Source organism: Nicotiana sylvestris, chromosome 5, assembly GCF_000393655.2.
Source record: "Nicotiana sylvestris chromosome 5, ASM39365v2, whole genome shotgun sequence".
Lineage (NCBI taxonomy): Eukaryota > Viridiplantae > Streptophyta > Magnoliopsida > Solanales > Solanaceae > Nicotiana > Nicotiana sylvestris.
Genome location: NC_091061.1, coordinates 181167229 through 181191769, shown reverse-complemented (window position 1 = coordinate 181191769; position 24541 = coordinate 181167229). Strand labels below are relative to the sequence as shown.

At 36.1% G+C, this 24541-nt stretch overlaps 4 protein-coding genes across 4 annotated transcripts; 2 read left to right on the top strand and 2 right to left on the bottom strand.

Annotated features, from left to right (window-relative positions):
* Positions 1–6773: 6773 nt before the first annotated feature.
* LOC104217809 (acyl-CoA--sterol O-acyltransferase 1-like) lies at positions 6774–8607 on the top strand. The gene has a single exon (XM_009768141.1). The coding sequence runs from the start codon at positions 6878–6880 to the stop codon at positions 8417–8419; it is 1542 nt and encodes a 513-aa protein (XP_009766443.1). The 5' UTR covers positions 6774–6877; the 3' UTR covers positions 8420–8607.
* Positions 8608–10334: 1727 nt separating this feature from the next.
* LOC104217810 (acyl-CoA--sterol O-acyltransferase 1-like) lies at positions 10335–11607 on the top strand. Its single transcript, XM_009768143.2, has one exon. It carries the CDS (start codon positions 10365–10367, stop codon positions 11433–11435), a length of 1071 nt encoding a protein of 356 aa, XP_009766445.1. The 5' UTR covers positions 10335–10364; the 3' UTR covers positions 11436–11607.
* Positions 11608–13390: 1783 nt separating this feature from the next.
* On the bottom strand, positions 13391–14598 carry LOC104217811 (acyl-CoA--sterol O-acyltransferase 1-like). The gene has a single exon (XM_009768144.1). The coding sequence runs from the start codon at positions 14562–14564 to the stop codon at positions 13506–13508; it is 1059 nt and encodes a 352-aa protein (XP_009766446.1). The 5' UTR covers positions 14565–14598; the 3' UTR covers positions 13391–13505.
* Positions 14599–18498: 3900 nt separating this feature from the next.
* On the bottom strand, positions 18499–23856 carry LOC104217812 (mannan endo-1,4-beta-mannosidase 6-like). Its single transcript, XM_009768145.2, has 5 exons — positions 23408–23856; positions 20813–21010; positions 19781–19903; positions 19337–19548; positions 18499–19206 (listed from the first exon to the last, which is right to left on the bottom strand). The coding sequence occupies exons 1-5, from the start codon at positions 23816–23818 to the stop codon at positions 18792–18794; spliced, it is 1359 nt and encodes a 452-aa protein (XP_009766447.1). The 5' UTR covers positions 23819–23856; the 3' UTR covers positions 18499–18791.
* Between the last annotated feature and the right edge of the window lie 685 nt (positions 23857–24541).

The following is a 24541-nucleotide window of genomic DNA, read 5'->3' as shown; positions in this document are numbered from 1 at the left end:
CTTTTTGTTTTACTTATCTATTACTCTTTCTTCCTTTAATTTCTTCCATTGGTTAGGTTAGGGTAGTTAATTTCTTGATTAAAGTAGACTTAGATAGTTAAATACACTGGTCAAACATGTAGGGACACTACTTAGGTGAAAGATTGGGCTTGAATCAAATTATTTTGAACCCTAATTTAGTGCCGCAACTGGGCACTCAGTGCGGATCGCGTTCGATTCTGTGCACTGCGGTCCGCAATAACATTTTGTGTGGACTGCATTATTGAAAGTCCTGAAAGCTGAACTTTAGGGACTGCGGCCGCAATACATTTAGTGCGGATCGCACTGATCCCTGTGCGGCCGCACTACATTTTGTGCAGACCGCACTGCCTGGATACAAGGAGTGGGTCGTCTGAACCCCACCTCTGTGCGGACCGCATTGCTATTTTGTGCGGTCTGCACTAATCTCTATCTAGCCGCACACCATTTTGTGCAGTCCGTACTGCATATCTTTTACAACTGTCTGCAATTCTTTCTGCAACTCTGTTTTTAATTATTTCTAATGATACTAACAAGCTTATTGGATTGTGTTTGCAGAAAATGGTGAAACAACGAGGTAAAGGCTCTAAACAATCAGGCAGAGGAGAATCCTCCCGGGTAGGGAAACAGAAAATGGTAAGATTGACTGTTCAAGCCCAACAAAACATTAAAAATATGAGGAAGATGATTAAAGTTGCTGATAGGGCCATTGATATGTCTGGGAGTGAGTACGAGCCCTCTCGGGAGATATCTTCAGACTCAATCCCAGAGTACATCCCTGACTGGCCGGAGAGAAATAGACTAAAAGGCATTCCTCCCACTTCCCCCACTGCCCAAGCGTCAGTAAATGTATCTTTTGGGTCGTCTGAGGGCTCAACTAAAGGCGATGGAGATGAATACTCCACCTCTCCCACAGCTTCATTATCCGAAGAGGGTGCAGTAGGAGATGAGGAGGAAGTAGGAGGAGAAAAAGTAGTTGGAGAAGGGGGTGAACCTCAAGTGGGGGGTGTTGCTAGAACGAGGAAACTGGAGGCGTGGCAAGACCGATTTGTGAATGAGGTAGCGTATCATAAATTCCGGGAATGGTGGCCGGTGAGGAAGTTGATCCCGTAGAGGAGTTTTGTGGATAGAGACTTGCTATCTCACAACCCCAATGTGAGGAGGTAGTTTAGGGAGAGAATTAACTGGGAATATTTTTTGGGTGAATGTGTAGATTCCAACGAGCACTTGGTCAAGGAATTCTACACCAATGTTGCCCATATAAAAAAGGGCACAAAAGTGACCAAGGTGCAAAATCTGAAGGTGTTGTTTGATGATAAAACAATAAATGACTACCTTAGCTTTGATGAGGAGGATGAGACCCTATATATGGCGAAGATGGAAAGGGGAGAGGAGGTCCGTCCCTGGTTGGCACAGTATCTATCAATCCCATGTACCACCCCCGATTAGTTGAATGCAGGCGTCAAGATTCTGAGAAGAAGTTTGAACTTCGAGTCAAGGGGGTGGGAAACACTTGTGTGCAGCAGACTGGACCCCACTACACATGACAACTCCCTCCCTCTACACCGGTCAGTTTTGGTGGTTTCAATCATGGCGGGGTACCCGATAAATGTGGAAAATGTCATGTCTAGGGTAATCACACTTGTGGGCAGTGAGAATGACAGACACTACCCTTTCCCCAGCTTATTCTCTATGTACTTCCGGGAACTCAAAGTTAAAAAGAGGTCGTTTGATATAAAGGTCAAGGCGAAGGCCCCATTCTCGTGGTATAGCATGTAGGGGGTGACAACCCAAAGAGCAAGAACTTCAAGGGAACAACTACTGCTCCAACTGGCCAGTCTGAAGAGCCAGTTGTGATAGTGACTCCTGCTCAACCTGCCTCCACCTCCATAGACATTCCTCCTGGCCCATCCACTTCAGCTGACCCAGAGATACCCTCTTCCCGAGTGTATCCAGTAACTGCACACCGACTGAGCCAAGCTTTCCTCAGTATCAACAATTGGATGCAGACAGCGTCATCCAAGTGTTTATCCTTACTACTATAGTTGAGGCTCAGTCGACACCTCTGCCTCCACAGGTCCCACAATCCATAGAGGATGCCCTCAAGGAGATTCTGGCCAACCAAAAGAAAATCCTCGACACTCAGAAGGTGCTCACAGATGCAGTTGATTCACACAGCAAGGCTCTCAAGGAGCTTGCTAAGGAGCACAAGAAGTTGAGGAAGAGGCGGGCTTCCAATGAGTCCGTAAAGGCGTTGAGGGTTGATGTTGACAGGATGAAGGCAGATCATCTGCCTTTGGACTTATTGCTACAGGACCCAGTACCATCAGCTCATCCCCAGCCCGAGCAGTCCTAGAGGCCTCCCAAGAGGAAAAGGATGATTCCCAGAGCGAACGATGCAGTCATTCAGTTGGCAGACCCACCGGAGGCCTCCTCCAGTCAGCCACAAGATGCACCTCAGGAGCCTATCCAGGTCTAGGCCCAAGTCCCAACAGCAGAGCTGCAGGCCATAGGGAACCAGTCTGAGGTTCCCGAGCATAGTGAGGACCCAGGGACCACTCAGGAGCCCATGCAGGCAGATGGTCCATAGGGAGTCTATATATCATTTTCCCTTTTCTTTTTGGTTCTTATTTAGTTTAGTTGGCATTGAGGACAATGTCAGCTTTCATTTGAGAGGGTATGCCCTACTTTTATGGATTTGAATTATTGTAAATATTTGACAGTTTTTAGGCTTTCTTTATTTTTCATTTTTGGTTTGTATATAATTTTAATATTTCGTTGCATTTTGCGTACTTTTATTTTACTTTAGGTCTGTATATAAAGTTATGTTACATTGTACATATTCATCTCATCTATTGTATATTCGATAAATTCCCTCTTGTATATATTTATTTTACTTTCCGCAATTTTTCGTTCTTAGCTTCTTATTTATGTTCGTAACTTCTTGTTTTGAAAGTTTGCAATAAGCCTTTGATTTTTTAATGTCACGGTTCTTTCTAAAAGTGGAGTCTATGTGAACCGGGTGGCTCTTCCTAATGATGGATGGCGTGACAACCTTCTTAAGGGTTTGAGTCTATTTTTCTTTTTGTTTTTAGTAGTTAGTAGTTAGTGGTTAAGGGTGCCTCAAGCAAAGCTTCACTTGAGCCTAGAACATTTGCCTTTGATCTTATGGTCAAAAATAAATTGTTGTGTTTAGGATGGTGAAAGTCGTGACTTGGAGACTCTTGTGTTGACCAATAATCATTAAGTGGTTTTTCGGGACCATTGTGTGCTCAAATCTTATCTAAAGTTGTTGTGGGCCCCCGACTTTATATCTTTAGCGATCTCATAGCTTGTGGTAAGAAATTGCATAGCAAGTCCAAGTCCCGATCCATTTGTCTAGAACTTGCCCTGAATGTTTGTTGAGGCGAAATCCTAAGTTAATTTTGACTTGAGACATGATTATAGGCTCTCCTTGTTCCAAATGATTGCTTGAACACTTTCATAACCTACCAATGAGAAGATCCTTAGTCAACCCTTTTGAGCCTTAGACCTTTTTCCTTCAAGAACCATGATACAAGCCTATACCCGTTCTAAAAAAACCCTCTCTTGACACCCGATCTTTCCTGTAGCACATGGAAAAAGTATAAGTTTGGGGGGAGAGGCGAGGATTGCAACAAAGTGCTAAAAAGGCACAAAAATGAAGAAAAAGAAAGGCAATGAAAAAAAAAAAAGACAAAAAGAATGTTCAAGGTAAAAATAAATAAAAAAAGGATTCAAGAAAAACAAAGAATGAAAGGTGTGGAAAGTTAAAAAAAAGTAGAAAAGATTTGAAATGTATAAGAAAGAGTGACAGTGTGTCTCTCTAACCCCTTAGAAAGAAGCGAAATGACTCCAACAGTCAAGAGAATGTGTGCCAAATGAAACAAAAGAAGTGCTTAGGGGAAGATGGAACCTACTTAGACCAAACATTTCCTACCCTGAACCAAAAGCCTTCACCATGTCTCCACAAAAGCTCTATATGATCTTGAGTTGAATGTAGCTTACATTAGTGGTGACTCACATAAGGGGCAAGCATATGGTACTTAGAGTCGGACTTGTGACTTTTTCTTGAGAGAGATGAGCAAACTTCCATTGACCTCGTTCTGAGTGCTACTATTATAAAGATGAGGGTTGTTTAGGGAGAGTTGATGATTTGTGAGTTTGGGTTCCACAATGACCAAAGTAATAGAAAGAGTTCTTTGATATGTTGAGTCAACTCTTGATGCTCTTGTGTCACACTTAATCCATGGTGTTTCGAAGAGTAAATGTTGTTAATGATTCAATTGTATTGAGGGCAATTGTTAGTCCCAAATTGATGTTAGATAGGTCCAACAAGGAATTAGGGCGTACTCAAGAGATTGACAGCCCCAATTAAAGGGTTAAACCTCCAGAGAGTAATACTTGACTTGAACCTTGATTGTTTGTGCAAATTTGCATACACAATTAGTCTTGAGAAAGTCAATTCGGGCAAAATCACTCTTACCACCGAGAGGTGTAGAGTGGGTAAAATCGTGCAACGGTTATATCATACTCCCCAAACATGTCAATCATGCCTTAGACTCAAGTATCTGTCAATTGACCACCTAGGCGAAAGTCACTACCCTAGTGCCTTGTAAACCATTTGAACAACCCGTTTTAGTTTAACTCTTAGTTTAATCTAATTTCATTTACCATTGTAGTTTGATAAAAGTAGAAGTAAAACAAAAACCTCAAAAATGTATAGAAGTGTAGTTTGGAACACATACGCAACTCTAAACTAGATAGAACCCGACTAACTCTTTGTGAAAATCGATCCCGACCCTAAATTGGGTAAAAGCTCTTCGACCCTCTCTCGCTACTTAATAGTAGTGCAGAGTAGGCCTCGATCACCCACAACTTGATTGTAGAGAAAATCTTTGAATTTCTTCTGTATTATATAAATAAGAAAGAGATTTTGGACGATTAAAGAGAGAAATCGTATATCAACAGCTTTGGAAGAGAAAAGAATCTGCAATTTTGGGAGATAACAATGGAAGAGGAGTGAGTAAGCGAGATTTTTGGGTTAGAACGATTATGGTTATCAATGGGTTTCTTACTATGGGTAAGTACAAAGAGATGTGATGATTTTGGGGTTTAGTGGGTTTCTTACGTTGATGATTTTGGGTAAGTACAAAGACAGATATAGTTTTTCTTGGAAAAAGGAAGAGTATCTTAAATGTAGGGGATTATGTGTAATTGATACCCAATATTTAAGGTATGTTTCATTTTCTCCTTTTTATGGTTTTGTATAAAACTAGTAAATATAGGTATATAAAGTAATTAATAAGGAATCTAAATAAATGTAGTAAATAGGTTTCTATTATAGTATAACTAGGTAAAAATCAAACCTGAGTAGGGGTGTTCGAAACCGATCCGAAACCGAAAACTAAACCGAACCGAAGCTTAATAGCTTACTGGTAACGGCTTAACGGGCGGGGAACGGATTAAATTTTTTTTATTAACGGCTTATCGGTTTGGGGGCGAATTATTCAATTTTCTTAACGGCTAATCCGTTAACCCGTTAAGAATATATATATATAAACCAAGGAGTTTAAACGGGCAACTAACAACATGATGTAATCACAAATCATAATACCGTCAAATTGATATCAATTGTGCGTTCTCATATTTAAAGCAATCATGTTATTGGTCAGCGCTTTATTTTTCAAATAGCAACTCTTTTGAAAGAAAGTGAAATTCAACGGAAGAAAATCTAATGGGTTAAAGCATTTCTTATGGTTTTTCTGAGAATGGTGAAGTGGTCTTATGGTTAAGAATAGAAAACATTGATATTGCAACCATTTTGGGTTTTCGAAAGGGGGTGGGTGTGGAGATTGAACTCTCTTCCTGCACTTCTCTATTATCCCTGATATTACGAATAGAAAGCTACAGAGTTTGATTCCCAAGATGGTCACTGATGTCCCGTATAACTTGCATAATTCTTGATCTTTGAGCGAAAAAGTTAACTAAAGGAAACCCCATCTTCACCGTAGATCAAACCAGCCATGCTATCATCTGAACCTTATTTGCAGAAGCCAACATATAGTGATACAAAAATTATGGAGATGAACAAGTATTTGCCATGTCGGAAATTCTTGCTGGTTAGCAATATCCTTTTAAATCAAGTTTTAAGTTAACAAAAATAATCATTGGCATGCCAATGTCTGAGGCTCGTGAATGTATAAATGATATATATATGAATTTCTAGGCCGATAAACCGCCCGATAAGAGCTAAACCGATACCAATCCGCCCGATACCTTATCGGGTCGCTAGCGAATTAATACATTTAAAAGCCGATAACTGATAAGCCAAACCGTTAATAGTAAATAACCGTCCAATCCGCCCCAATAAGCAGCCCTAAACCTGAGGCCCAAAGGCAAGCACATATCTATTATTTATTTTGTTATTTTCTTTTATTTAATATTATATTTTTATTTTCTATATTGGGGACATTATTTGAAATTTCTGAATATAGAAACCGTAACAATTAGCTTTCTGATTCAATAAACATAAAGCCACAAAATTTGACTAGTTAAATTTGATGTTAACATAACATAGGTTGGTCGGGAAAAAATAATTCCAAAGAAGTCTGCCATACATTGAAAATTATTATAATACGCAACACTTCCAATTACACGTGTCAAAATTCGATTGGCTTACTTAAATATATTCTAATTTGTGGACTGATTAAAGGAAGTTAGAGCAGAAAATTTTATCTTATGTCTCCTTCTGCTTTTGTTCTCTTCCTTTGTTGTTCTTCTTCTTTTGAGGAATAAAAGGAGGGAAAAAAGTAAATAAACAAAAGAACAGAGTTGTCATATGGAGGGAAATATAAGTAATGTGATCAAATATTGGATTGAAGGAGAAATTGAAACTTTTATTAAGGTATGGTTATCAATTTATGCATCACTATGTTACTGTTATTTAGTTACTAAAATTATTCCAAAAGGTTTATTTAGGCTCTTATCTTTTCTCCCTATGATTTGTATTTTCCTATATCTCCCTCTCAAAATTAACTCTGTTCATCTCTGTGGTAACACTGCTTTTTTCATTTCTTGGCTTTGTAATTTTAAGCTTCTTCTCCTTGCTTTTGACCAAGGTCCACTTTTTGATTCTTCACTTTCTATCACTAAATTTCTAATCCTTGCTTGCCTCCCCATCAAGATTCAGCAAAAATCCCTAGAAAAAACTGAATTTTATGTGCAAAATGGGGTTAATAGAGGTAAACTTCATCAAAATGGCCATTTTCGTAAAACCCCATCAACAAAGTCAGCTGAAAAAGTTTCTGGTGTACAAACAAGAAAGGATTTTTGCAAAAATGACCATTTTCAAGAAACCCCATCAACAAAGTCAGCTGAAAAAATTTCTGGTATACAAACAAGAAAGGGTTTTCACAAAAATGGGCATTTTCAAGAAACCCCATCAACAAATTCAGCTGAAAAAATTTCTAGTGTACAAACAAGAAAGGATTTTGACAAAAATGGCCATTTTCAAGAAACACCAGCTCTCAACTCAGCTGCTAAAAGTGAAAATAACCCTTTTCAAGATGGTCATTTTCATGAAACCCCATCTCAAAAATCAGCTGAAAAATGTATTGGTGTTCAAAATGGGAAGTATAGTCATCAAAATGGCCATTTGCAAAAAAAGCCATTTCCGTCTTCTGGAAGATCCAAGTCAGTTCTGAATTATGGCATAAAGGCACTTCTTTTTGCCTTAATTATTATAGTGTATGACTACAGTGACTACATACATCCCTATATCATTTTGGTTATTTATTGCTTCCACATATACCTTTGCTTAGAAATCATTCTAGCCATTGTTTCGGGCTTGGCCCGTGGGCTTCTCGGGCTTGAGCTCGAACCACAGTTCAATGAACCATATTTATCTACCTCACTACAAGATTTTTGGGGCCGGCGTTGGAATCTCATTGTCACTACTATCCTTCGCCCCACGGTATACAATCCATCTTTAACCCTCTCCACAAACATTTTGGGCCGGAAGTGGGCCCCACTTCCCGCCGTGATGATAACGTTCGTTGTATCGGGCCTAATGCACGAGCTGATATTTTACTATTTGGGCCGGGTTAGGCCCACTTGGGAAATCACCTGGTTCTTTTTGCTACATGGAATGTGTTTAAACATTGAGATTTGTGTTAAGAAGGTGATTAGTGACAGGTTTAAGCTGCCAAAGATTATTGGGACGATCTGGACCGTTGGATTTGTTATGATCACGGGTTTCTGGCTGTTCTTTCCTCAGTTGTTAAGGTGTAATTCTGATGTTCGAGCATTTAAGGAGTACGAAGCTATTGGTGCATTTTTTAAGGATGTTACAAAGGCTGTGAATTTAACATTTTTGAGATAATCCCTCAACCAGGGGCGGATTTAGGGGGCGCAAGGGTGTTCGCCGAAAAATTATATTGTATATATAAGGCAAAATCTGTTTTTTATTTCTATATATTAAGTTTTTTGAACACCTATAACACAATCCAAAATTGTAGTTTAGTGGTCAAGGGGTTCAAAATTTATATAAGGTCATGAGTTCAATTCCCACTAGCTATAATTTTTTTTTGAACCCCCTTCGTGGAGATCCTGCCTCCGCCACTGCCCTCAACACAAATTCACTTACATTTCATGTATTGTGTTATGTCAAAAGTAAACTAGAAAGAGGAAAGCATAATGTCCCTTAAATGATGTTTACTTTGGAAGAATCCTGGGTATACAAAAATCCTTGGTAGGGAGCGCTTCCCCCGAATAAGGCCCTATGTGACGCGAATCCGGATATAGTCGGGCTCCAATGCGGATATTAGACACTAGGTGAGAAACCAAAAAAAAAAAAAAATTGTATCTTTCGTAGTTTCATTCCTTATTGTATTTGCCAATATTGAATTGTATATTACCTTTACCTCAAAAATTAAAATATTGAATTTTGGATGAACTTTCAAATATATCTTTTGAAGTTGTGGTGAGAAGATGTATTTGAAAGAGACCCTTCACCCACGCACAAAAGCAATATAATTACTTTAATATTCTATTTTTGTAATATAAAAAAATACTGCTATCCTGACATATAAAACTGTTTTTTTTTTTTTAAATAATATCCAGTTTAAGCTGGAAAACAAAGAAACACATTTTAATTTGGCCAAATACATACGTGTCTAGTTAAATTGTTGCAATTTATTATTTTGATACCTAGACTAATATTTATTTCCATAGACACTCCAACATCATTAAAATTGTGCCTATTAAATACAAATTAATGACAAAGCACATTATACGAATTTACACTTTTTTGGGGGGCTTGAAATGATGAAAAGGTTGTATTTCCCTTAATGGTGTTGGAGTATCTAATAAAGGAATATCCTAATTTAGGTGTCAAAATGAAAAATATTGTCAACTTTAAGGGATCGTGTATGTATTTGCCTGTTAATTTATTACTTTCTTCGGTTCAAAATAAGTGATTTTTAGTTGTTTTCACACACATTAAAGAATTCACCTTTTAGCATTAATTAACAATAAACTTGATCAAATTAACCTTTATTATCTCTTCACATACACACTCCTAACATATACTCCAACATTAATTATTCCAAGGGCAATGCAGGAAAAAAATAATTAATTCATTCTTAAAATCTGAAAAAATCACTTATTTTGGACCACAAGAAAAAAGCAAATAAGACAAGACACCTACTACAAGATATTATAATACACACTAAGATTGTACAAAATTTTGTATTATCAATGTATACAAATTATATTGATAGAAGATTATTTGAATTGTTAGTGTAAAAATACTAGATCTGCTTTATATATACCAGATCTCCTTGATCATGTGCCATATATCTGTCCTAATTATTAAATATATCTCAGATGAAGACTAATCTAATTATGTGAACCCTCCCCAACCCCACTTCAAGATGTCCCCTAGGTCAATCATCATTACATGTATTTTTATTCTTCTATCAGAAATAATACAGGGGATTTTAAGGATCCGTTTGTCCATAAAAAAAATTAAAAAAATATGTTTGTCCATGAAATTTTGCAAGTTTTTTAAAATTTTTGGAAAATAAAGTTTTCAAAAATCAAAAAGTGTTTTTGATCACTTTTTTCAAATAATTTTTAAAACTTTTTTTCCCACTCACAAAACTACAATATTTTTTCAAGTGAAATATATGTTTAAAAATAAATTTAAATTTCAAATACCATTTTTCAACTTAGCTCCAAATATTTTTTTTTAAAATACAATTTTTATGTCCAAACGCCTACTTAAATCCAGCCATCTTCCCAAAATAAGAAGAAACAGAAGAGAAATGGAAGGGGAGATCCACAATTTCATGGTGATATGGGCTATTGTTTTAACATCTTTATGTTACTCTCACACAATTGCCAAATTCTTTCCCAAAGGCAAATCAAGATTTCTTGCTATAATTCCCATTGTTTGTCTATTTTTCACTCTTCCTCTCTATCTTACCTCTATTAATCTTGGTTCTACTACTTCATTTTTCATTGCATGGTTAGCCAATTTCAAGCTTCTTCTTTTTGCTTTTGGTAAAGGTCCTTTGTCATCAACTCCACCTTTGCCACTTTCAACATTCATTCCTTTGGCTTGTTTGCCTATTAAATTTCAATCATCATCAACTAAAACCATCCAAAAGAACACAAAATCAAGTTTAAATCTTGTTACCAAAATTGCACTTCTAGCCATTTTGATTAAGGTGTATAACTATAAAGACCATTTGCATCCAAAAATCATTCTCTTCTTCTATTGCCTACACATTTACTTCGTGCTAGAGATCATGTTGACCACGGTTAGCACCATGGTTCGAGTCGTGAGTCGAGTTGAGCTCGAGCCACCCTTTGATGAGCCTTACAAGACTAGCTCACTTCAAGATTTCTGGGGTAAGAGGTGGAACCTCATGGTAACCAATATACTTCGTCCGGCCGTTTACGATCCTGTCCGGTTTATAATGTCAGATCGGATCCCGAGGAAGTGGGCCCCAATTCCTGCCAAGTGGGCCCCACTTCCTGCCGTGCTCGCGACGTTTTTCGTGTCCGGGCTAATGCATGAGCTGATTTTTTACTACATATCAAGACTAAATCCTAGTTGGGAAGTCACATGCTTCTTTATCATTCATGGAGTGGCTTTAACTCTTGAAATTATGATCAAGAAATTGTTGAATGGCAAATTTTTGGTTCCTAGGATTATCTCAGGCCCATTAGCATTGGGATTTATAATTTTGACCAGCTTTTGGTTGTTCTTTCCACCTTTATTAAGGGGTAAACCAGATGTTAAAGGATGTACTGAATCTCTTGCTTTCTTAGAATTTATTAGGTATGGTAAATTAGTTAATCCTTCCAATATCACATGTCCATTCTTGTAAGATTAGGTTAGTTTGGTCATTTAGTGATAAATTGTTTATACTAAGTGGGTGTTTGGACATAAGAATTGTAAAATTTCAAAAAAAAAAAAAGTGAAAAAAATTGTCAGTGAAGATGGTATTTGAAAAATATAGTTGTTTTTGGACATAAATACAATTTTGGGCTATTTTTGAAGTTTTGTGAGTGATTTGAAGTGAAAGATCTGAACAATTTAGAGTTTTCCAAATTTTCAAAAACTTCCGAAATTCATCTTTAAGTGAAAATGGAAAATTTCATGGCCAAACACTGATTTTGGAAAAAATAAAATTAAAAATTAAAAAAATGAAAAATTGTGTTTGGCCAAATGGCTCCTAAATGTCTGTCAACATCATGGGAAAGAGTAGCGTGTAACTTAAATAATTTATAATTAAAAGAAAAAGAAAAACGAAAAAAAAAAGTCTCTTAACCTTGGCTTACTTTAGAAGAATAATGCGAATTTGACTTTGACGGGGTCAAAATCAAGAGCATAAGATGTGCGTTATAATATATTTTCCATGTGTCATTATTTGAATAAATTATTTAAAATACATAATATATGAACATTCTCCTTTTATAATAAATGTATTATTGTCACTATAGGTTGGTGGTTCAATTAGTCTTCTCTTTTTTGTATTATCCCTGGATGATGTATTAAATCCTATAAATGCAAATAATTAAACATATTTGAATTTTGAAGGAATATTTATTTGATCATAGTTTTAAATGTGTTATATGTGTTATGAATTCATAAGCGGTCATAGTTAAGACTTATTGTTATACTGTTACTTTTCAAGAACGACATATGATAAGATGGACGAGATCCATTTACATTTAATCGAAGACTTACGGTCAATTATTTGCAATGTGAAGAGAGGTAAATCTAGAATTTTAAAGCAATTTAATAAAATGTTGTAACAAGTTATTAATCTTATCTTGGAGTTACTTATAGTTGAATTTTAAATATTTGATTTAAGAAATCAGATCTCCTTGATCATAAGTTATCATGTCCGTATACATTGTATGTTAGCTTTTGACAAAGACAAAATTAGTGGGCGTTTGCAAAAAAAAAAAAAAAAAAAAAAAAAAAAAAGTGAAATTTTTTTCGGTATTTGAGAATTTGAGTTGTATTTGGACATGAATATAATTTTGAGTTGTTTTTTAATTTTAGTGAGTGATCTAAGTGAAAATTTTGAAAAATAGTTTTTTTGGAGTTTTTAAGTTTTCGAAAAATTCCAAAATTCATCTTCAAGTGGCCAAACACAGATTTCGAGAAAAAAAATGAAATTCTTAAAAAAAAAAATGAAAAAAATCTTATGTCCAAACGGGCTCTTAGTTTTATCACGAAAGTGATCTTAAAATTCAATGACAGTAGTAGTACAAGACACATAGATGTTTGAACAGTAGGAAATTTCACATGGCATACAAATTAATTATATCATAACTCACAGGGGCGGATTTAGGGGGGCGCAAGAGGTTCACCTGAACCCCCTTCGCCGAAAAAATACACTGTATATATAAGGCAAAATTTATTTTTTACCTCTATATATTAAGTTTTGAACCCCCTTAACACAATCCAAAAGTGTAGTTTAGTGGTCAAGGGGTTCAAAATCTACATAAGGTCATGAGTTTAATTCCCACTAGATACAATTTTTTTTTTGAACCCCCTTCGTGGAGATCCTGCCTCCGCCACCGATAACTCATTCAACCTTGGTATTAAAGGAGAAGAACAATTGTACATGTGAAAATTAGCTAGACAAGGTCCATTGTGAATAAAAATCTGATAAATTAACTTGAATAGTCATCCGTTCAAACAACAACAACAATAACGACCCAGTAAAATATCACAAGTAGGGATTGGGGAGAGTAGTATGTACGCAGACCTTACCCCTACCCCGAGGGAATAGCCAGGATGTTTCTGATAGACTCTCGGCTCAAAAAAAACGAGAAGAGACAAATTTATATATACATTATTTGTGTATAATGTACATCTATTAGCTAGGGGCTGTAAATATTATTGGTCGAGCGGTCAAATATGTAAAAAAAAATTCAAGATCTTACAAGAGTGGACATGTGATATTAGTTGGACTAACTAGTTTGCCATGCTTGAGGAATTCTAAGAAAGCTAGAGATTCAGTACATGCTTTAAGCTCTGTTTCACCCCTCAAAAATGGTGGAAAGAACAACCAAAAGCTGGTGAAAATTATAAAAGCTAGTGCTAATGGTCCTGAGATAATTCTAGGAATCCAAATTCTGCCATTCAACACTTTCTTGATCACAATTTCAAGAGCCAAAGCCAATCCATGAATGAGAAAGAAGATCATGACTTCACCACTAGGCTTCAATCTTCCAATGTAGTAGAAAATCACTTCATGCATTAGCCCCGAGACGAAGAACGTCGCGAGAACAGCAGGAAGTGGGGCCCACTTTCTCGGGATCCGGTCTAACATTATAGACCGGACAGGATCGTAAATGGTCGGACGAAGTATATTAGTTACCATGAGGTTCCACCTCTTACCCCAGAAATCTTGAAGTGAGCTAGCCAAGTAAGGCTCATCAAAGGGTGGCTCGAGCTCGACTCGAGTCACGACACGAACCATGGTACTAACCATGGTCAATATGATCTCTAGCATGAAGTAAATGTGTAGGCAATAGAGGAAAAGAATGATTTTAGGATGCAAATAGTCTTTATAGCTATACACCCTTATCAAAATGGCTAAAAGTGCAAACTTAGTTACATGATTCAAAGTTGACCTTGTTCTCTTCTTGGTGGTTTCAACATCACTAGTTGAATACTTTTGAAACTTTATAGGCAAACAAGCCAAGGGAATGAATGTTGAAAGTGGCAAAGGTGGGGTTGATGACAAAGGACCTTGACCAAAAGCAAAAAGAAGAAGCTTGAAATTGGCTAGCCATGCAATGAAGAAAGAAGTAGTGCCACCAAGATTAATGGAAGTGAGATAAAGAGGAAGAATGAAAAATAGACAAACAATGGGAATTATAGCAAGAAATCTTGATTTGCCTTTGGGAAAGAATTTGACAATGGTGTGAGAATAACATAAACTTGCTAAAACAATAGCCCATACTATTATGAAATTGTAGATCTCTCCTTCCATTTCTCTTCTTCTTCTTCTTGGAAAATGTATTGAAAGAAAGAGATGGTTTTTGTTATTTTTTGATAGAAAAAAAACATATATTATATCATGGTTGACTTAGGGAACATGTGAAGTGGGGTTGGGGAGAGATGGCATATTTCACATAAAATAATTAAGTAGTTGTCATCTAAGATACGTTTACTAATTAGGAAATATATTCTGCACATGATGATCCACGTAATCTGATTTTTTGGAAAGAGTTTTAATTGCTCTTTATACTGTCATTGTAATCTTGAGGGATAAGTACTCATTCTTTCTTAACCAGAGGTCTCGGGTTCGAGTCTCTAGGTATGGAGTCGTCTTTGTTAGGGAGTGTTTTACCCCAATTTGAAATTTTCCGGCGCGAATCTTTATTTAATCGGATCCTAATGTGGATACCGAAACCGGATGAAAAACCAACAACAAAAAAATTTAATAACATAGTCTATAGGTAATAGTAATTAGTACGTGTAGACCATTTGAGAAATTAACTCTTTATTGTTCTTTTTCTATGTAAACAATAAAGGATCCAAGTTATCCAAATTATAGCCTGTTTGATCAAGCTTTTTTGGGGTCAAAACGCTTTTTTTTTTAGTCAAAAGTATATTTTTTTCAAAAATTGAGGTGTTTGGCCAAGCTTTTGGAAGGAAAAAAAGAACTTTTGAAGAGAAGCAGAAAAAAATAGTTTCTCTCTAAAAGTACTTTTTTGAAAATCACTTTTGAAAAAAATGCACTTAGAAGCAGTTTTAAAAACTTGGCCGAACACTAATTGTTATTCATAAGTGTTTTTCAAATTAATTAGTCAAACACAAACTGCTTCTAACCAAAAGTACTTTTGAGAAAAGAACTCTTGAGAAAAAACACTTATCAAAATAAGTTAATTTTTGCAGCTTGGCCATACAGGCTATAACGATATATAATTTTTTTCACTATCACTGTTGTATACACTGAAATTTCAACAGATCAAGATAAATCCTAAATTCAAGACAACTCGTGAAATATTAGGAGTCTATTAGGGTTACTTGGAGGCTACTCCACCCAAAATCCTAATTCATGACTATAAATAAGGTTACATATGTCCTTCAAAGAGGATCTCATCAAATTCCATAAACTCTCGGAATATGCACAAAGAGATCACATATGAGATCTCCGAAATTCCATGAAACTCTTGGAATATATTAGGAGATCAAAGACATGTCAAATATGTCTTGCTTAAAGTCCTACATTCGAGAAATACGACACCAAGGCCCTCGAATCACGTAGAATAAATCGGAGGGAAGAATCAAGGGATAAATAGAGTTGCAACCTACAATGTTTATCAATAAAATAATTTTTTTTCTTTATAGTTGTTTGTGATTGCAGTTTTATTTTTATCTGCATAAATTTGTTGCAACAAGTATACTTTAATATGTTATAGTTAATCAATTATCATTTTATGAAGTTACTACTTGATGTTTATCATAAAAGTTAACCTGTAATTACGTTTCAAGTAATTTGGTCGTGTAAATATAATAATTCTTTTTACACAACAAAAAAAAAACAGAGGAAAACGGCAAAATAAATATAAAAATCTTTATAGAATCAATTTTTTTTATTCAAATTATATATGGTGACAAGAGATCATTTCTTTGCCACACTAGCTACCCAATTGAAATATTGAACTCATTTATGAAGCATTATTCATTGATAGTGCAGGACAAAGTCGTCAACATTTAAGACTATAACAAGATGATGAGTCACTATTGAACAACCCAAGACATGGCCTTACTATAATTGTTTGGAGCAATAAATGGAAATTAATGCTGTTTTAAAAGAGCAATTCCAGAGTGTAGGTCTATAGAGACGGAGCCGGAATTTGAAGATACTGGGTTCGGGGTTCTAGCCTTTTATGTTATTGGGTTCTAAAATAAGAATTTGTACTTATTCAATAGATTTCTTAAGACAAATATACATTTTGCATTAAAGCTACTAGGTTCAGCCGAATCCGTTACTGAAGCTCTAGCTCCGTCCCTAATTGGCTAATAGGAGAAAAAGGACATGCAGATGCACAAAATATTACGCATTTACACAGGGTTTGAAAAAAGGCAATATCCGTAAGAATGTAATATAAGAAACCTATCCTAATAAACATTAACATTGGTCTAATAGTAGTATTTAGGATAACTCCCTAGAGTGCCAAATAGCTATTTTTGTCCCGTTTAAGCTGAAGAATAAAAATGACGGATTTGTGTCAAGTATGTGATCACAGCCGGTATCGCATTTCTTTTTTCTTGGGGGGGCCTTACAGTGTGAACTGATTTTTCGAAAATTTTACGCCAATAATATTGTCTCAATTCTCAAGTTGGGGTGAGCTATACGAATCCTCACCGATTATATCATTTCATTTAAGCTCATCAAAACCGATATTGTACAAAATAAGAACGTAAATTGTAAAATTTTCTCTATATTTTCTATTAGCATATAACTCCTTCAAAAATGTTGCTTTGTAATAATTGTATTTGCATGTCTAGCTTTAAAAGTTTGTGTATTTTTACATAAACACATGTCGTATTACACCGTTGAAATTACAGAAGCTCTAATCCCCTATTTAAGGATCCTTCCATTTTTTATAACAACAAATAGAGGAGATTATATGTCAAAAGTAGATATTATCTTTGCCAAATCAATATTAATTCATATTACTCCTGACAATAGGGTAAAATTGGTTCATATTAAATGTTCGTATAATAGAGTGACACGTGAAATCAGAGACAGATGGAAAGCAAGACGGGTGGAAATCAAGCCCGGAGACAACAATCTTGGTTGTCCCGGAAGAAATGTTGCTCATACAGACAAATAAATACCGGTCATCCAGTGACATTCAATGGGGAATATTTTATAACATTAAGCACATAGGCCGTTACAAAGAATATGGCATTCATAGATTGTTGTTACATATTTTTCAATGGCTCCCATAATTGTCATTTAAGAGGGGCTTGATCCTAAGACCTTGTTTCCTAGATGCAAATATAAATAATGAGTTCAACAGCCATTGTAAGGAGACGAATTTTCTGACAAACTTATGCTATATACTGCTCAAAGCTCAATAACACTTTATCTTCTTGCTTATAAATCTGTCTCTGGAAGCTCTGCTCCCGGAACCAAGATCTCTGCTGTCTCATTTCGATTCAACGTTAAGTCTTATATTCTTATTTAATTTATTTATCATTTTGGTATCAAATCGATTCGCTTGTCTATAAACCGCATATAAATTCAACTGACCATTTTACGGGTAAACACCTATGATGTTGTACACAGTTCAGTGTGTTATATTAATTATGCATATATTGCTCTAACACAATGAATTTAGTAAGACATTATCAATTGATAAATAGCATTATTATCTTAATACAAGGCTAAACTATGAGTTGGACTGCTCTTATAAGAAGACCTCTTCACCTCTTGCAGTTGTTTTTTCTCCTTTTTTTTTTTTTTGGCTTTATGCATCCTGCATCTGAATTACTATTCCAGATTCGCGCCGTATAAGGTGTATAGCCCATTAAAGGGAGAAGCGCTCCCTACCACATGTCATGTACTTCTGTCGTGGAGAACATTAAGTGCCAAATGATGTACAGAATTGATGACACATGACTTGTGATGTTACAGAAAAAAATCACTTATTATTTCAATTGAAATGGAATTAACCACTTACATGCTTTTGCTATTGTAATATGTACCACCACAACAGCAACGACCCAGTAAAATCCCACTAGTGGGGTCTGGGGAAGGTAGTGTGTACGCAGACCTTACTCCTACCTCGAGGGGTAGAAAGGTTGTTTCCGGAAGACTCTCGGCTCAAGAAAACGAGAAGAGACAATATATCAGTTCCATCAACAGAAACCAAAGGAATAATAACAGCAACATAAAAGCCAGAAAATAGACGAAAACAATAGCAATAACCAGTAAATAGACCCGGCACTATAAAACAAAAGAGTAGGGAGAACTATTGTAATATGTACAAACGAGATAAAATATACATCAACAGAAACCTGAGTTTATGTACCTGATAAAATGAGCTGATTGTTGCACTCCTCCAGCTAACACTTGCTCAGAGTTGCTTCTTTTACATACCATTGATCAATGTCAGAAAAAATCAATCAAGACTGGCTATTTCTAGAGGTAACTTTCATCGTTCGTTTATCCGTCTCCCCAAGGAAGATGAATCAACTATCAAGATGCATTAGCTAAACAATGATCTTTTCGATTGAGTTTTCTATGTGAGACGCCTTGAGAAGATGTATTGAGTAGCCTGCAAGATTGCTGTACTATCAGTTTATACGTAGAGGGATGCTTCCACGCTATAAACGAGAACTTGTCACCATATCGCTCCATTCCTTCCACCAACAACTGCCAAACTAAGGCGCCTGCACCAGCTTTCCTCTTCTTTGCTGACTCATAAATCTTGTCATAAACTATTTTCAGATAAATATTTCTGTCATGTAATCCTTCCTTTTGCGTACTTGAGGGAAACCCGACTTCTGTGAAGAGAACTGGCTTTTTAAGGATCTTTTCAGCTTCACTAATGTGAGAATCAACCCAATGAGATAGAAACTCTACTTTCGCGTCTGAATTTATACCTTGAATCCTGCAACACAACATGGTTTAACAGAATCAATAAGGAAATAGTGATAAACACATAAGTATTTCTGTTTACACTGCATGAGAATATGAGACAATGTATCTGGTTCAGAACAAATTTATTCTGCTTGACTAACCAACTATGGGGGTAAGCATGAACAGAAGTAAAATCGATGTTGTCAATAGCCGAGTTCTCAATGAAGTCCACTCCAAGTGATGCAGCCCATTTCCCGGGGTTCACTCCAAAGCTTCCAGTTTTTTCCACACCATAGAAGCCCTCGAGTCCAATAGTCACAAGATGCTTCTGATCCAGATTTTTGACAAATCCAGCCATCTCAACGATCCATGCCTGTTCACGAAATCACTGTTCAAGCTAAATATAAGAAGGTACTAGATGCATCATGATGAGTGAATCTATGCCAGATGCTTTATTTTCCTGAATAAGGAAAACCAATTTACTACACAAGATTGTTCCACCTAAGATAAGAGCATGTTATTCGCTCTTGCTTCAATATTCTGTTTTTCCTGTGTCATTGAGGGGCAAATCTTACTAACAATCTGTATAATCCAAAAAAACTCACCTGAAGAGCAGCAGCTGATGAACTGGATTCACAGCGAGGTTCATTTATGAGTTCCCACGCAAATATGGCTGGTTCTTCTGAATATTTAACTCCACTTATGGAGTTTTTTCTTGTCACAACAGCCTATCGTGCCCAAAAAGAGTAACGAATTATAATGTGCTCATTTGATCACATTCAAGTATACAGAAAGAAGTCGCTTAACTAAGAAAGACAAGTTAAATTAGGAGGTTAGTTGGAGCACATTGGAGATAAATTTTAGTACAATCTCAGTAGCATACAAGAATATGAATAATTGATAGAACTATCAGAATTTGGACGTGGAAATGCATCAAAAGTTGCTGAAGTTTTCATCGCAAAGTGCTTTTATGACGCCCCCTCCAGAAGAATTTCAACGATCTAGGTATTTTTCCTCAGTAATTAGAATAGGTAAACCAAACAATGACTAGTACGCTATGTCTCCAAAATCATGTCCTCTTTGCTTTGATCAGTACAACTTTACTGGAACAAAGAACAATAGCTACCAACAGTTTCTCAAGGAGAAAACTTAGGATGTAGTAAGAATGGCAGAATGATCTCATTTCTTGGATCGTTACTCTTAGTTGGAAGTAGTAAGAAAAAAGCAATAATATGAAACTTGAGCCTCATACATTTCAGGTTATACATGTACTTCTCCGGATCCTATACTGATATTATGCAGCAATAATTAAAATTTAAACGTGCATCTAAGACATGATATTGGTGCAACTCCTCAGGAGATTCAGAAGATACATGTCAAGTTAGAGCGGATCAAGACTATTGAAGGCCTAAAACAGATCTTAAACTAGTTAGATGCTGCAAACTGTTTATAATACCAATTGGATGCTTGCACATAGTGTCGAACCTTCTAAGTGAACAAAAGATGCTAACAAACGGAGAGTATAAGAAAAGGAAAGAGAGAGCTGGTCGCCAGGAATTAAAAAAAAAAAAAATGTTTTCCAAGGTATATTGGATTCACATTATTCACTGGAATAATAATGCTCAATTTGAACTTACCTTGACAAAAGACTTGTAGTACGCTTTGACCGTTGGGTTGGTAAAGAATGCATCACCTGATGAAGACACATTGGTACCAGCTTCTTGCGCCCACCTCACATATTGAGCAGTGCCACCATAAGCATTTAAATTGTTTACAAGACTGAGGATTAATCTGATGTTATGCTTCCTTGCCTCAACAATAACATAATCCAATCCCTGAAGTTGATAGGATAATTAGACTATATCAAAGTGAGAAAAACGGGTGGCGATTTCCAGTACTAGGATTGGACTTGTAAATATGGCCTAAAACTGCATCACTAAGAAAGGCCAAGCACAATAATTTGTAATAGTCCCACTAAGACGAACAGAATTCTATGGATATTTGCTTGCAGATACAGTGGCAAGATAATCGTTAGAAATTGCAAATGCCGAACTATATTGTTTGCTTTTTCTAGTGGTGCTCTACTAGTCTGTTGTAGAGTTGTCAATATGTGCCGGGTCGGGCTAGTCCAACCCAGCCCACGTAGGCTTTAGCAATTGACGGGCTGGGCTGGGCTAGCCCACCATTTTGATGGGCCTTATAATGGTCAGCCCACCCCAGCCCTATGTGGGCCACGGGCCCCACGGGCCGGCCCATCATTTTTAAAAATATAATTTTATATTTTATCTTTAAGTTCTGACCTAAAAAAAGATAATTATTTAAAAGTTAAAAAATATCTTATTGGAAAAAATACGCAAAACTTAATAACTTTTTATATTGTTCCAATATATCACAATAAATACTAAAAAAGTAAAAGACATGACTATATTTCATTTAGTAAAAGTCAAAACTTAAAACAAATTATTCAAGAGAACGTTCATGATGCTTATGAGATATCCAACACATCATCTTCATCAAACACATTTGAATCCGCTTGTGACAATGTTGTCTTAACATCTTCACTTTCATCTACAATTCATATGCAATATTAATTAGTTAAATATTAAAAATAATTAAATTTTAAAAAATAATAATATTTAAATTCACATAAAAAATATTACCAGTTTGAGTTCGGGAAAACCTGTGCAGCCAATTTCAAGTAGTAACAAGTGTTTGGACATTTTCATAATAAATGCAACTTCTGAACACGCCACCGATGCTAAATGTTGATTCCGATGGTACAATGGTAATAAGAATGCTAAGTACATCACGTACCATCATTGAAAGATCGGGATATTTTCTAGAATGGTCCTTCCAATACATGACAACATCATATCTTGAAACTTCTCAAGATCAAGTTTTCCTCTTAGTAAAGATCCAATTCTGACTTTCCATCTCTAAAGGCAGTATACTTTTATTTTTTATATATTTTAAATAAATATTTTATTAGGCCCACGGGTCAGGCTGGCTCAGCCTCAGTCAAGCCTCACGGGCCACGGGCTTACTCTGGCCGGGCTTAAAAACCTCGTTTTTAAACGGGCTCCAAAAATTCTAGCCCAGCGCTACTAAATCACGAGCTGGGGTGGCCCAATGGGCCAAGCCCATATTGACGGCTCTAGTCTGTTGTTTCTGTTGCTACTTTTTGCAGCGTTCTTATGGCATTGGATTTTTTAACAAAGATTGAATATAATGGATTAAGATTGAATATAATGGATTTTGAACAAATACTAAGTAAATTTGTATCTTCTTCCATCTATAACACAATCCACTATCAGCACAAAGCTAAGTTGCATGGATCTGCATAATAGCAGTTGGTACTCGGTACTCATGAATGCTGATATCCAAGTACATTTTGCATTACTACTATCATTGCAGAATAATATGTGCTAGCTATTTGTATTGCTAGATGTAGTAATAGAAACTATTGGAAGTGATTCCAGTAGGCTTTAGCTGACGTTTCAGTATGTTAAACACCAAAAAGTTGAGTCCTCTCAGTGTACTCTTGCATAAAACCCTTTCGGTTTAAGTTATGATTTCATAGTACATCAATGGTATGACCTAAAGCTAGTCTGTCCATAGTAAAGCTTTGCTAAGTTTTGAATGTTTAACTGAATATCCAAACCCAGTGAGAACAAGGTACTATAAGTTGGTTGATTCTTCATTTTTTTAAATCGGAAATGTTCGGGACAGTTTGCTGACATCTCGAGTATTTTATGGGTACCTAAAAACTAGTAAACGCGTTACTCAGTCCACCAAGGTTGAGGTAGACTGGAAGAAATTACATATTTTTCTTTTTTCAATTCCCTGGTCACCCATGATTTTCGTCCCACCTCATTGACTGCTAGACCGCACCTTGGTTACTTATCGATTACTCACTTACGATACAACTGAAGGTAGAAATACTACCAAATATTGCAGCATAGCATTTAAATGCAGGGTAAGGCTGCATACAATAGACTCTTGTGGTCCGGCCCTTCCCCGGATCTCGCGCATAGCGGGAGCTTAATCCATCGAGCTACCCGGTTATTGCAGTATAGCATTTAACATATGCCTACCTTATATAAAGACTCGGGCCTTACCTTATAATTGCTATAAAAATAAACAAAAGCCAAATACAACCTAACATAAAGTAAAAAACATAATTCAAATAAAAACCAAGAAAAATTAGCAATTTAGAAATAGAAGTGAAGAACCTTAAAGACTCTTTCATTAAAGACACCAGGTAGTAGCTGAAGATCATTGGGCCCACCACCATCACTAAAAGCCCAAGTCCTACAAACATTCAACCCCATTTCAGCACCTCTTCTCAACATCTCAGAGACTCTATACCTTGAAGATTCCCACACACTTTCTTCCATTAACCAATAAGAATTCCACCCATTAATATACAATTCTTGAAATGTTAAAGAATGAGTCTTTGGGTCCTCATTCTTGATCACAAATTGAGTTTTATTAACTCCAACAAAACCCATCTTTGGTTGCCTTAGAAAGATTTGTGGGAAGGAAAAATTAAGGTTGTCACTGAAGCTGAAGTATAAAAGAGAAAGAATGGTGAAAATGCCTAATGCTGGATATAGTTTTTTGTCCCTCCATTGTGTGTCCATTTGGGAAAGTAAGTTGGTTTAGTTGTTCAGTGTTAGTTATAGGGGCTTTATTATTTTAAGCCCCCACCGTCTCAAATAAGGAGTAAACTTTTTTTTCCCAAAAAATGAGGAGTAGGTGGCTTTTTTTTTATTTTAATTTCTCACGCGGTGTTCGATACCTGTGTAAGACTCATTGAAGAAGAAAACATTTCCGAACAAGATTTTTCTTTCTTTTTAGGATTCAAACACGAGATTTCTGATTACGGATGGAGAAAACTTATTCATCACACCCAAGGGCGGAGCTAGAGTACTGGTAGGAGCGGGTTCGGCCGAATCCAGTATCTTTATTTTGAACCTTGTATTTATCTTAAAAAATCTATTGAACATGTATAAATTATTAATTTAAAATCCACTAACTGAATCCCGAACTCGTAAGCTTGAAATTCTGACTATACCTTTGATCGCACCATAATATTTTGTAATAAGTAGCTTTGTTATTACTCCTATGAGTGCAAATACTATTGTTTATAGTTAAGTCTGAGGAGACAAGATCTCTAAATCTCACCTTCTTAAAAATGAATAAATATCCCTTTTGATGACTCCATAGAGTTTGGAGTAAATGCTGAGATTTCTCAAACGGCTGCCCCTTTAATGTAGTTTTCTTTAATAGGGGTCTTGCTTTCAATTTTACTTTTTCGATCTTTATATCGCATAATACAGATCACGTATTTGTATTCGGTATCA

Coding starts and splice junctions, on each gene's coding strand:
- LOC104217809 (XM_009768141.1), top strand. CDS start 6,878: ATGGAGGGAAATATAAGTAATGTGATCAAATATTGGATTGAAGGAGAA.
- LOC104217810 (XM_009768143.2), top strand. CDS start 10,365: ATGGAAGGGGAGATCCACAATTTCATGGTGATATGGGCTATTGTTTTA.
- LOC104217811 (XM_009768144.1), bottom strand. CDS start 14,564: ATGGAAGGAGAGATCTACAATTTCATAATAGTATGGGCTATTGTTTTA.
- LOC104217812 (XM_009768145.2), bottom strand. CDS start 23,818: ATGGACACACAATGGAGGGACAAAAAACTATATCCAGCATTAGGCATT. Junction 19,904..20,812: donor ACTACAAGTCTTTTGTCAAG/GTAAGTTCAAAT, acceptor TGGGCACGATAG/GCTGTTGTGACAAGAAAAAA. Junction 19,207..19,336: donor CATGCTTACCCCCATAGTTG/GTTAGTCAAGCA, acceptor GTTGTGTTGCAG/GATTCAAGGTATAAATTCAG.